The 13,394-nt window shown below is 48.7% G+C and overlaps 1 protein-coding gene across 3 annotated transcripts; it reads right to left on the bottom strand.

Moving 5' to 3' along the window:
* Window positions 1-4,925: 4,925 nt before the first annotated feature.
* On the bottom strand, window positions 4,926-13,171 carry LIPG (lipase G, endothelial type). 3 transcript variants are annotated; one of them, XM_085529312.1, is made up of 10 exons: window positions 13,097-13,171; window positions 12,834-13,015; window positions 11,768-11,947; window positions 11,207-11,318; window positions 10,253-10,477; window positions 9,599-9,841; window positions 9,102-9,222; window positions 8,366-8,584; window positions 7,402-7,494; window positions 4,926-6,350 (listed from the first exon to the last, which is right to left on the bottom strand). In XM_085529312.1, exons 1-10 carry the CDS (start codon window positions 13,161-13,163, stop codon window positions 6,329-6,331), a joined length of 1,464 nt encoding a protein of 487 aa, XP_085385438.1. In that variant the 5' UTR covers window positions 13,164-13,171; the 3' UTR covers window positions 4,926-6,328. The 3 variants fall into 3 exon arrangements, with proteins under 3 accessions (XP_085385438.1, XP_015703709.1, XP_032297444.2); XM_015848223.3 differs by having other exon boundaries at window positions 12,861-13,015; XM_032441553.2 differs by having other exon boundaries at window positions 12,861-13,171.
* Between the last annotated feature and the right edge of the window lie 223 nt (window positions 13,172-13,394).

The following is a 13,394-nucleotide window of genomic DNA, read 5'->3' as shown; positions in this document are numbered from 1 at the left end:
CCAGCTGCTCACCTCTAATCCTGAGCATCTTCACCTGTAACTGTGGACTGGAGGTGCAGTGAGAACAGGGCTACTGGAGTGCTGCGAGGAGCCTGCACACCTGGGTAGGCTTCAGGCATCCCTTTAGGAACAGAGACAAGAGCCTCAGAGCCCACTTCCATCAGCTCTCTGGGGGGTTGGTAGGACACTCGGTATGTCTGGGCCAGGTCATGACCTCAGTGCTGTCCTCAAGGGTCAGCGCTGATGGCCAACCTTGGATGTACTTTTCTGTTCTATGTCATAACCAGAGCCCCTTCTTGCGGTCAGTCAACCAGCCAAAATATCCTATCCGTGATTGCTTCAGTGTCATCCCCAGGGACTCTGAAGAGTCAACAGGAGTCCAGTAAGCAGGAGGGATGTGCTTGGGGTGTGTTTTGCAATAGGCCAGCACTAATTGTGTGGGTATGGAGAACATCAGCAGTATAACAGCACTGGGGGCTTTCTGATGGCTTCTGGGACCTTCCTGCTGCAGGGCACAGGTTTTGTTCAGGTGGAAGCTATGGGATGTTAGAGGGAAAACAGCATCCCTGTTTGGTGGAGCAACAGAATGCTGCTGGAGCAGATGTAGGGAGGGCAATCAGCGGAATCAGGAGTACGGATTTCACTTATTTCTTTTCTTTTTTCTTCTTTTAAATAAAAAAGGTTTTTTAATGGAAGCTGAAAGCTGAATCAGCAAAAGTGGAGGAAACAACGCAGCAGGAATTTGAGAAACAGTTTCTGTTCGTGGAACAATGCGCAGCTTTGTTCAGAGCACAGATTGTGCAGGGATAAAATAATAAATAAAGGGCTCTGAATGGGGCTGACATGCTGCGTCTCCAGAAGGATGCTGAATTTATCAGGAAAATAAATCATCCTCGGTTTACAAACAAGAAATGCACTAGTGTGCCCACCTTGCAAGGTGTAAATCAATGCTGAGCAGCTGTCTGCAGTCTCCTGTGCAGGACTGGGGCTGATGCAAAGCAGGAGCTGCAGGTTGCTTCATCCCAACTGCAAAACCTAATAAAGCAGATGGGAGGAAGATGAGGAGGAGCTCAGGTTGTTGGCTGAAATGCCGCTTTCCTTGGCTCAGCACTGTGCTGTTGGGTTGTTGTTCAGTGAGGTGCTGGTGAGGCTGACTCATAGAATCACATAACCATTAAGGCTGGAGAAGACCTTCAAGAACTGCAAGCTCGATCCCAGCCCACCCTCACCATGCCCATTCACCATGACCCTAAATAGAACCATAGGATTGCTAGAGTTAGAGAATACAACCAAGATCCCCCAAGCCCAACCCAACCCCATCTCCACCATAACCACTAACAATGTCCCTAAATAGAACCATAAAGACATTAATGTTGGAAGATACCTCCAAGATCTCCAGGCTCAAGCCCAATCCACCCTACCCTGCCCACTGACCATGTCACTCAGTGACACATCTCCATAGTTCTTTAATGGCTCCTCAGACAGTGACCCCACCATCTCCCTGTGCATCCTGTGCCACTGCATCACTGCTCTTTGGAGGAATAAGTTGTTCCTAGCATTAAGTCATATGGAAGTATGAGTAGGAGCAGCAGCACAGCTGATACTCATAGAGAGAGCCGAGCCCCTGCAGATGCCTGGCAGCAGGAGCAGCAGCTGCAGAAACACAGATGTAGGTCCTCTTTCCAGATAAGAGGAAAATTATGCAGAATTAACTCAAATGGTTGTCTTTACAAGTTTTGTAGAAGCTAACGATGAACAGCAGAGCTTGGCATTGGCTCCACTTGCATGCATAGAATGTGATTTGCTTTCAAAAGGTCTTCATTAAAATATTTGGTGAAGCGTACTATTTTGACATAGGACTGGAAAATTGGAGGGAGGTATTTTCTCCTGTCTCAGTTATTTCCAGTGCTGGCAATTATGATTTTAACATGTGACAATTAGATAGATACTAAATCTATTTGATTCTGTCCTCTTTCTATTTAGTAACGTGTAATGGGACTTAAAGAATATCTGTCTATCTATCTATCTATCTATCTATCTATCTATCTATCTATGTGCATGTTGGTTTTTTTTTTTCTTTTTTCTCATTTTCTTTTTGTTCCTTTGACAGCACTTCACTTACACAGTCAGATTCATTGCTTCTCCCACCTACCTGGCAGGTTTTCCCCTGTCGTTTCTCAAAGCCTTCCAGCAAGGAAAGGGGAACATCTCTGAGGAGCACAGAGGCCCTGCTATGGAGCAGCAGAAGTTAATCGAATATCTTGGATGAAACTGAAAAAACAGAGCTTCTCTTGGCTCTGCTTTGCAAAGATGCACGAGATATCGAGTTCATCGTGTCCTGTTAAGTAGCTGTTGGCTAGGACACAGAATCAGCTGAGGTCAATGCTTTGATGTTGTTGCTGGAGCTGCGTGGAAGCACTGCCTAGCTTGGACTTCAGACAGGGAGTGAGGCCAGGAGCTGGGGAAGACGGGAGGAAGGGATGAGAAAAAAATACAGTTATAAGTTTAATTTTTCTAAACTTACACCTTTTTCACCCGGTCTCACAGATTGCATTTCTCACCCAGCCATCTCAGCACCAGCTTCTGTCCCTGTCCCACACCAACATCCCTCTGTGGGCTGAAGCCCACCACGTCCCCAGGGGATTCCAAGGAAAAACTCCTGCAGATGCCAAATGGAACCCAGGTGGGCCCTCCCTGTCCCGTCCTTGGGAGTTTATGCACACATGCAGCTTTGCTGGCTGTGCCTGAGTGGTGAACTCATGCCAAGGCAGCTCAGCAGCCTTCCTGAGGTCACAGAGCAGCGACGTGTCCTTGGTATCAAAGAATCATAGAATCACTAGGATTGGAAATAGATGTCTGAGGTCATCCAGCTCAACTGTCAATCCATCCCACCACCCCCACTAAGCTACATATTTTCATAGAATCGGTAATCTGGCTTTTCTGGAGTGTTTCTTCTTGGGTTAAGCAAAGAAGTGACAAATCTGGCTGATTCACAGAGATCCTGCAGAGCGAAGATCTTATTCTCATTAACATCTACAGATTTTATGGCATGGGAGGAGGATGGTTCCAGGGTATTTTAGTGAAGCTGAAGTGACTTTCCTCGTGGTAGTTTGGTAGGATACATCTGCGTTCAGCCAAAAGCAGGATATGGAAAGACACATGGAAATGAGCAAAGCCTCAGCCATTCTGGCCTTAAGGTTTGGTCCATCTCTTGTGTCATGTCTTGCTTCGTCTGCAGCACTTTGCCTGTTTGTGATAATTAGGACAGCTGGAGAAGTGGAACAGCATGGCTTGGAAATCCCTGCTTTATTGGTCTCTTTTCTTCATTTTCCCATCTTATTGCAAGCCGTATCGGAAGAAAGGGATTCTAAACACTTGTACTTTGTGTCTTCTTTGCACAGTTCACCATAAACATCTTAAAGATTCTTGCAACAGCTGTGAAACAACCGAGGGCAGAGATAGGAAAACAATAACTCGGCAATAAAAGTGATCTGATTTTAGCCTAAAGCGTGGGTCAGCTCTGGGTCACACTGCTTCACCCGTCCCTACAAACCCTCCCGATGCTTCGCAGGGATTTACAAAGGTTGCCGCATTCTTTGTGCTCACTGCTGGGCTGGATAGGATGGCAGAGAAGTCAATGAGCTGTATAATTTATGTTGGAATGCCGACACTGAGCAGGCATAAAATTACAACCTGGTAGTGCTGTTGGATGAGTGGGATCTTGGCTTTTTTTGGATGGTTGATGTCTTTGGGTTGAGGCTGCCTTGGGGGGGGGTAAGGCTGACCTGGCAGATTGGGGCTGCCCCATTATCTCAGCATGGGGAGCCAGCAGGGAATGTGCCACTCCAGTTCCCAAAAGGGCTGGAAGGCCTTTCTCTTCCCCAGCACAGCTGTTGCATTGCAATTATTCAACCTCAGTTTTTGTAGCTTGGAAACTGCCTCTGTGAGGCAGCCTCTTGTAGCAGGGACTTTGCTGAGCAGTTTGAGATGTGGGGCTGACAGTACCCAAAAGGGTGTAGTTACAAATGGAAAGGGCGCAGAAGCATTTTGCAGTTTTAGAATTCACTTTGCTTTTAGTTTACCTTAAAAAGTAATGATGCTCAGAGAGTACCTGATGCAACAGGGCAGAATTTGGGGCAGTGCTGATGGGGCTGTAAAGCATTCCTGGGGCCAAGTGCATTATCACTCTGGAGACCTGACCCTTGGAGGAACCCAGCTGCAGGGCTGAATGGAAGAGAGTCCTAAAGGCATTGGGGGAAGGGGAAACTACACAAGCACACAGCTTGACCCACAGCCCCCTGCACCCATCCCAGATTTAACTGGTATGGATTGAAACTCCAAACCAGGAGAGGTGTGCAGAGATGGATGTCTGTGTGTGCTGGGCTGTGTGGTATGAGCCCTTAAACACAGAGCAGCAGGAGTAGATCCATAGAAGCATTCAGGTTAGAAACAACCTCCAAGATTCCCAGGCCCAATTTATCCCCACTGACCATGTCCCCACGTGCCACATCCCTTTGGTTCTTGAGCACCTCCAGGGATGGGTGACCCCACCACAGCCCCAGGCAGCCTGTGCCCCTGCATCCCCACTTCCCCAGAAAGAAAAGTCTCCTAATAACCAGCCTGAACCTCCCCAATGCAATTTGAGGCTGTTGCCTCTCATCCTAAACTCATTCTTGCAGTCAATGGCTGCTTTAGTTTTCATAGGAAAAGGTTAACCAAATAATTTCATGTAAATCTCCCACAGCTTGGGGGTATTTACTTAATTTACAGAGCCTTACTGCTGGAGCTTTGCCACCAGCTTTGGTCAGGGCTGGGCAGAGCACCATGAGAGATTTCCTTAAGCTGGATGGGGGGGCAGATGGTAGAAAGACTGAGGAGCCCAGTGTTCTGGAAAAGCCCACGATAGGTTAAAAACGAGACTTCACTGATTCATACAGAGCTCTTTATTTTCATCTCAAGGCTTATAAAAACTGAAACTCAAAACCAAAACTCTTTAAAACTTTACATATGTACAGCATGAGAAATAAATAATGTTTAAAGTCATACAAAAACCAGAATATACAAACAGAGCTTTGAAACCTCTCCAAGTATGGCAGGGTAACAAGTCTCAGCTACTTACCAAAGGCTTTAGTCATTAAAACCTTCGCACAAAACCATGAAATAAAAAAAAGAGATCCCCAAATGTGCTTTGGTCGGATTGAAGCTCTACACAAACTCAGAACCTCAAAGGATGCACTCCGTCTTCAGAACTCGGTGCACCACATGGCAGCACCACTTTCTGAGGTTGCCTCACTGCGTGCCGAAAGTTCAGAGTTGTTACACCAAATATCCTCCCAAAAAGTAGAAAACTAACAAATTTTACCTCTGATACAACACACTCTGCTGCAGCCAATGGGACAGCTGTGGAGTGCCAAGCTCAGAGCAAAGCCACCTTCACCTGGCACCAGGAATCCAAGCAAGGTTTGGTGGCAATGAAGATGGGCTGTTGGCTCAGTTTAATGCTTTACATGGAAATAAGATCTTAATTATGCACTGGTACTACAGCAGAATTGGAGTAGAGGCAAACATTCTCAGTAGTTACAAGGACAAGTGCAAAGCTCTCCTGGAACAGTGCAGTTCATCACCTTCCCCCTATGCTGGGCAGTTGGTATTTGCCTCTCACAAAGATTAATTAACATGGACTGGTGAGCAAGGACTGAGGAACAGAGAACTGAGGAGAAAGGAGCAGCTGCCACCTTCTGTGTTCTGCCATAGGGACAGAGAGGACGGAGTTCTGCTTGGCACACAGTGATGCACAGATCTCAGCATCAGCCAGGCGCAGAGCAGGTTTAAGGCAAGAGGAGGACAACCTGAATGTAAATGGCATAGTGCTTATCCCCACTCCTCCCTACACAACCCTACAGAGTGTGTGCTGGTCTCACCTTCTCCAGCTCATAGTGCTCCTATAGTAGACGCCAACTGGTTCCTGGCATCACTGTTCCCAGCAGTTCATACAGTTCTCAGCTCCACTGGTGGCAGACCAGGGCATCATTGCTGAGGTCCGGAGCTCCAGAGGTCTCCCCTCTGCAGGCATGGTTAATGGAAGCAGGAAAGTCAGGGCAAGGTTAAAATGCATCCCCCATGCTGCCAGGGGAAGGAGTTGTAGTTGTTCTGGGTCCAGGACAACAGTATATCAGCTGCTCCTCAGTTTCTTGCATCTGATTCAAAGTATTTTGTCCTGCAAAGCTATTTGCTTTAAGTGCTACCAAGGGTTTTTGCCGGAGCATTTTCCCCACTGTCATGATCTTCATGCATCCAGCTTGCTCCATTGTGGGTTCCAGGGAGATCTTCAGAGAGTGTTTGAGACAGATCTGGAAAACACAGTGAGGAAGAAGTTAAATGCAGAGGTTAAAAGGAATAACAAAGAATTCCTAATCTCTGGGACAACGGGAAGTAGATCACACAGTACAAGTCGGTATTTCCATAGAATCATTAAGGTCAAACTGTCAACCTACCGCTACTGTGCATCACCACTCTATCCAAAAAAGAGAATTGTTTGCTACTGTGCATAGCAGCTTCTGCCAGACCTGGGCCAGCACCAGCAAGCACTTATCAGCTGATTTCAGCCAAGAAGGTTGTGCAAAGGGCTCAGCTAGCCCTAACAAGCACCAGGTCTCTGGATGAGAAACAACAAAGGATTAAGTCTACAAAATGTAATTTGAAATCTGGGCCTCATCTTCAGGAAGCTGTCATTTGGCTAAATGAATGGGAATTGATTTAAAGCATGGATCAAGGCAGCCTGAAGTAACTGGGCTGTCACTGGGACCAGGCTTGCCAGCAGTCATGCTTTGAGGACAGGTCCTGGTGTGTGGGATGTTCCCCAGGGGTCAAGGCAGGGCAGGTGTACTCTGCAATGGGTGAGCTGCCACTGCTGAGCCAAGGGAGATGGAAATGAATCATTGAATAGAATCATAGAATTTACAGAGTTGAAAGGGACCTCTGACGGTCATGTAGTCCAACTCCCCTGCAATGCACAGGGACACCACAGCTACATCAGGTTACACAGGGTCTGATCCAGCCTCACCTTGGAAGTCTCCAGGGACGGGGCATCCACCACATCTCTAGGCAACCTGTGCCACTGCCTCAATAGAAGTGGTGGGAGTTAAGTGCTGTAACACCACAGCAATCCTCAGCTGTGCCTCACTCATGCACTAAGCTCAAATTTAACCAAGAGATCTCTCTACAGCTCGGGCTGAAGTGACTTTCGAGGTAATATTCTCCACCTCCAGCACTCCTCCGCTTTATAGAGCAGCAGTCTTTAATAGGAGCATCTAATCAGCTTTCCACTACTGCAAGGATCCTGGACTCAGCCCCAAGTACCCACACACAGCACACAGGATTTTCCCCAGTTTACTTCCCTACCTTCTTTTCCATTCATCTGTGCACTTCACAAACCAGAGCTCTTTGCCAGGAGATATGCTGGTCAGCTGGGAGTCCTCCACACAGAAAGCAAACCTGGGAGGAAGAAATGAGAGTCAACAAAGGGACTGGCTGCCTCAAGTTTAACAAACAAGATGTAATATGAATTACAGCTCATTCTAGGACACACTGTTTGGTTTGATATCCTCTATGGAACACCTTGGTACAGCATTACTTTGCCAAATAGTGGATGCAGTGCATTCTATCCTATTGTAAAACTTCACTTGTAGATCTTTTTCTCTACCACCCCCTTGTTTCATGGGTTTCAGAGGGCAGGATGCAGAACACCTCACAGACAGCAAGAGAAGCCTATTTAAAGTTGAACAATGTGAGGAAACTGTCAGCATCAACTGCTTTTGACAGATCTGGGTTATCTTCAGAGCAAGAAGACAGGATTTGGGTGTACTATGCTACCAATCTGGCAAGCACCTCCATGTAATTGTACAGTTCCAGAGATTCCACAAGGAGCAACATAGTGCTTAAGTTGGTGCTACCATGCTAGCAGCTGCAGTTTTACACAAGCTTATGCCTGATCAGCATGTTATCACGTAATAAAGAGCCCTGCCTACACTTTGGGTATGTGTTCTTGGCACTGTCAGTACTTTAATCATACAAGAATCATTTAAACCACCTTAAAGTAGGTGGATTCAGTCCCCAGGGGGAGGCAGGACTGTTCCAGCATCTAAATAAAGCAGAAGAACCTCAGATCTGATCTGCAGTGACTGGTTCTGCTTCAGGTTTGGTTTGTAGCCTCATGCTGCAAGCAACCTGCCCCTACACTATGAAGATGAAGGAGGTGGTAACACTGAAGATGGGACAATTTAGGCCACCAGCTAAATTCACAAGCTTCCCCTTTTCCTTGCGGGATTCTGAATGTTGCTCAGGTGCTGTCCAACACCACCATTACCTCTGCTGTGTCTCCCCAGATTTCACACGGATCCGTCGGATGTGCAGCTCCTGGGAGGTCTTGGCAGGCCGGTACCAGTAGCTCCTCAGCTCCTTCCATAGATCATACCATGACTGAGATGCTCCCTCCCAGGTGAGCTTTATTTTCAGAAGTTCACCCATGTCCTCTTCAGTATAGACCAGGAAGGTGTTGGTAGCATTAAGGCCAATTTGCTCAAGCCTGGAAGACAAGCAGAGACTCAGTGTTTCCTCATGGAAGCTTGACAGATGCTCACTCATTTAAGCAGAGCCTTTGTAGCTTATTTGAGTTGCCACCAGTTAATTACTGATTGTACTCAAGAAAGCGATCTGGGATAGCTGGTTCAATCAACTCATCATGGATTTGGCTCAGCCACCTTTCTATAGGCTAAGGGTGAACATCATGCCTTGTCTACTCCTGGAGAGGTGAAAGGAGGTCAACAGCACCTCCAGAGATACAAGGGCCTGCAGACTGCCCAGTGGCATAACAGAGCATTCAGCAATGAGCCATGAGGATCAACATGTAGAACACTGGGCACGAATTACTTCCTAGGCAACTTGATGTAATTAAGTTACTGGATGAAATGCTGAATGGTGATCAGGTAGGTCTACTAGACTCAGTTGTATTACTGGTGTTACCACAGGAAAAAGAATAATGCCACCTTTCCTAGTCCCAGTGACCTTTCTGTCTAGGTGAGCGCAGCAGGCAGCTTACTTACACTTCCAAAGAGAGGGGCTCGGAGTCTCCATTGGTGCCATGGAGGGTGACCGAGAAGGTGGGGTCAACCTCCCCCGTGCTCTTGTAGCTGAAGACGTGCATCTTCATCTGATAGTGGTAAACTGCAGAGAAACAAAGAAAGTACATATTAACAGCAAAAAACAAACAAAACAACCCACAACAACAAACTGAATTGCATTGTGGCTTGGGTGGGATATTGAAGATAATAGAACTGTAGAACTATAGAACGGTTGGGTTGGAAGGAACCTTAAAGCCCATCTAGTCACATCCCCTGCTATGGTCTGGCTGCCCCCCCCACCAACCCAGGCTGCCCCATCTATGGCCTAGGGCACCTCTCCAGGGATGCAGCACCCACCCTTCTTACTGCTGCCCTGAATGAAGGTGATGCCCCTCACCTCCCTCTAGATCTTCCCACTACTGAATTTAAGGAGCAACTCAAACTCACTCCTAGAAATCAGACACCTTTAAGAAGCTTACCTTTGAATGGCATGTCAGCTCTGGTTTTTAGGTACATCTTGCTGTTCCTTTTGTGCCGTGTCCTCCTGGCATTGTAGCCAATGCCGCTGCAGCGGTTCTTGCGGCAGCTCAGGCAGATGCCCTTCTTGAAGCGACTGGAATCAGTACATTGAAACGCGAAGCTTTGTTTATCCTGGTTCACAAGGGAGTCCACAAACAGGTGCACAGACCTCTCGTGCTCACACTTAACAACTTCACCAATTGCTAGAGGAGCAGAGTTACAAGGGATACGTTTGGTTTGAGTATTTGTCACCCCAGTAGGTGTTAAGACAGCGAGAAGCAGTGTTTTGCAGCCCAGCATGGGGCACTGTGGCCAAAAATTGGTGTTCCCCCCATTCCCCAACAAACAGAAGCAATTCAAGAGGTTAGTGCAAAGCATTCAGAGAGGAGGGGTCACTTGATCTCCTCCATAAAGAGAGCCAGCACAGGACAGCCTTAGGTTATGATCAGGTGTTAGAGGGACAACATGCTACTTCAGATCTACAAACAGGTCTAGTTCCCAGCAATTAACTCCAAGAGCACAGATACAGTTCAGAAAGAAAAAGTTTTCCCTGCTTTTGTATATCAACCAAAGGAGCATAACCTGATCAGCAGCAATAGAAGCTGTGAACTTACTGCCATAGGCAATGGCTCCCAGGACATCGCTCAATCCACAGCCAGGCTGGAAGTCCCCTCCATTGGGGTAGATATCAACATGGCCCACAGGCATCTGGATCCCAATGCTGACACCCAGTGTTTCCCTGGTGTAGGTGTGAAGGACATCCACAAAGGCAGCATCATCAGGGGAAAGGCGCCTGCTAGGGTCCACTCCTTCAAACATGGGGCCAGCAGGGTCCAGGCCTGGGTTGGAGGAAGCACAAGAAGCAAGGTAAGGAACTGGGGTGTCTAATATGGAATGGGTTATTCCCTTCTAAACTAGAAAGAACCTGCTGCTGGGAGCCCTCCTAACTGAGGTGCTACACAGTCCCCTGCCTCACTGCAAGTGTTGACCCTTCAGAGCTCTTTCCCACTTGGTCACTCACAACCTGAAGTTGTGCACCTGAGCCATTCCCCAGCTTTGGGGGTCATACCAATACAGATATTTATTGTTAGGCTCTGAGGAATTCTCACCATCACATTTAAAGCTTTCCCTTCTACCATGTCCTAGGTTCTCCCCAGTTGAAATCACTTATTTCCAGAAGCACTCTATGCTGTCAGAAGGGAGGGGCTGCTGGTTTTGACCAAGCATCCCACAGGACAGACTGCACCCAAGAGCTACAAGAGCTTTGATCACAGAAATTGTGCCACTCAGAGGCTTAGGATTTGGACAGTGAGTGAAGCTGAACTCACATGTAATTTCAAATATATTCAAGATCAGGTCCTCAGATTTTTCCACTGATGCCCAAGCTCTTATCTGTAGTTCAAAATGAAGATGCTGTCTCACTGGAGGAGCCACTGCTGCCCCAAGTAGGGAACTTGTCATTTCCAACTCAGCAAGCCTGAAGCATTGCAGCAGCACAGGGAATGAGACTCTCTGGGGAAGGTCACTACTGTAGAGTAAATCATAAGACTGCTTCAAGAGCCACTCACCTGTGATTCTGCCTATTGTGCCATGGACATAGTTACCAGCAAAGCCAGCAACATGGGCACCCAAGCTATATCCGATAAGATGGACATTCTCCAGCTTAAAGAGAGGGATCTCCTGAAAGGGTAAGAAGAAAGCGATTAATAATAAGTCCCTGAGTTTCAGGATATGTGGCTTTGCCTCCATTTGCAGGACAACAAAGTCCAATTCTAGCAACAAAGAGGGAGGGGGCAGACAAGCATGGTTGGTGTTTTCTTTTCCCAAGATAAGCACCAGCTGAATGGGGTGGGTGATGCTTGTGGCTTGTCCTCACCACAGCACACAGTTTTCACCCACATAGGATGCTCTGCATTGAACTGTCTGAAGCAGCCTTGCATGGAGAGCTGGTAGCAGACCTCCATCTGGATTTTGCTCAGAGCTCACTGGTGTGTCTCCCATGTAAGCAGTGCATGGTGCAAAAGAGCACAATCCTTCAGCTGTGAGCCCTTGCTCCACCTGGCCTTGGGGTTGGGGTTACATCAGTGCCTTCCCCACTTGCTGGCAAATGTGACAGCTGAGTATATTACCTGCAACCAGTCGAGCAGCCTTGCTATGCTCTTCCCAACAATCTGTGTGTTGTTCACTGCATCGGTGTAGAGCTGGTGGGCAAGAGGAAGCCAATCCACCACCACCACATTGGCATCCTTCTCCCTCTCCTGCAGGGCTGAGACCAAGCTGTCCAGCCAGGTCTCAAACATGCCACTCATCTGGAAGGAGATTTGAACGTTAGCTTCTGGAGCACCCCAATCACACACACTTACACAGCAAATGCATGCTACCGTGCAAAACCCAGTATACCAAGCTAATGGTGTAAGAGAAACAGGTTTTGGCACTTGGGCTGCAATGAACTGCCACGCCTGCAAACTCAGGAAGGAGAGGCACTAGCTCCCTGCATCTTATCGCTCTTTCCTCAAGAGCCTCAGCAATTCTGATGGATTGTAAAACTATTCTCCAGCAAACCGCAGTGCCAGGCAGGGCAAAGCTGGTAAGTCCCCAGGTGGGACCTAAAACACAGAAGCAGCTTAATGAAGTCTGCCTGCCTTCTGTTCTAGGAAGGAGGAAAGCAAGGAGCATATGGCACAACTCTGGGTATAGAAGAATATAGAATCAAAGAGTGGCTTAGGTTGGAAGGGTTATAAAAGATCTGAGGACCATGGAATCAGTAAGGCTGGAAAACACCTCCAATATCCCCAACCAAGTCCCACCATGCCCACTGACCATGTTCCCAAGTGCCACATCTCCACAGCTCTTGGACCTTTCCAGCCATGGACCCGCCGATGTTGGAAAGGATCACAGAACCATGGAATGTATTGGGTTGGAATGGTCCATGCAGCCCACCCTACTCCAGCGCTGTGCCATGGAAAGGCCACATCTCCACCAAGTGCCACTTTTACAATGGGCATTTACTCACACCTCAAGGAACAAATTTCACATTCACTGCCTGCACTCGCCTTGCAGAGGCACCAACTGACAGGTGCAATTGGTTCAGCGACCGCAGTATTCCTAAGTTCGGTGTAATGCTGCCCCAATGCAGCGCTCCCCAATGGCTGCAGCTCTCAGCAGCCGCCCCAAACCTCCCTATGGAGCCCTTACCACAGCGCCCCGATACCCTCCGCTCACCGTCCACCCATGGATGATGAGGAAGGTCCTGGCCGTGGCGTTGAAGCCGCACTGCTGCAGGCTGCTCTCGCTGCCCATCTCCAGCGCACAACCCTCATCCTCGGAGCCGGCCGAGCTCCGGAGCCCGAACTTCACCCGCGAGTTGTGGGGCGCGCCTGCAAAGCAGAAGAGCGGCGGTTCAGCGGGATGGTAGAACACAACCGGAGCCTCCCGCCGTACCCCAGCCCCGAACCCACCTGTGCTCCCCGCAGCGAGGCGGGCTCCCAGCCCGGCACACAGCAGTACCAGCACCGCCCGGCTCATGGCGCTACACGGCCGCGACGCCGCCGCCGCTTTAAGGCCCCGCGCGGGGCGGAGCACATGGCACGATGGGGCGGGGCTTGAGGGAAGCGCGGCGCTCATTGGGCACGCCCTCCACGGCGTCACTGGAGGAGCCAATGAGAGAGCGGGGCGGGGCTAGGTGGTGGGCGGGGCCTGAGGGAAGCGGCGTGGGGAGCGTGCACGTGGGTGATGCGGCGGGTGGGCGAGCAGGGG

Source organism: Coturnix japonica, chromosome Z, assembly GCF_054131305.1.
Source record: "Coturnix japonica strain WE chromosome Z, WE-NBRP24, whole genome shotgun sequence".
Lineage (NCBI taxonomy): Eukaryota > Metazoa > Chordata > Aves > Galliformes > Phasianidae > Coturnix > Coturnix japonica.
The sequence above is the reverse complement of the archived record's forward strand: the minus strand, read 5'-3'. Positions and strand labels throughout refer to the sequence as shown.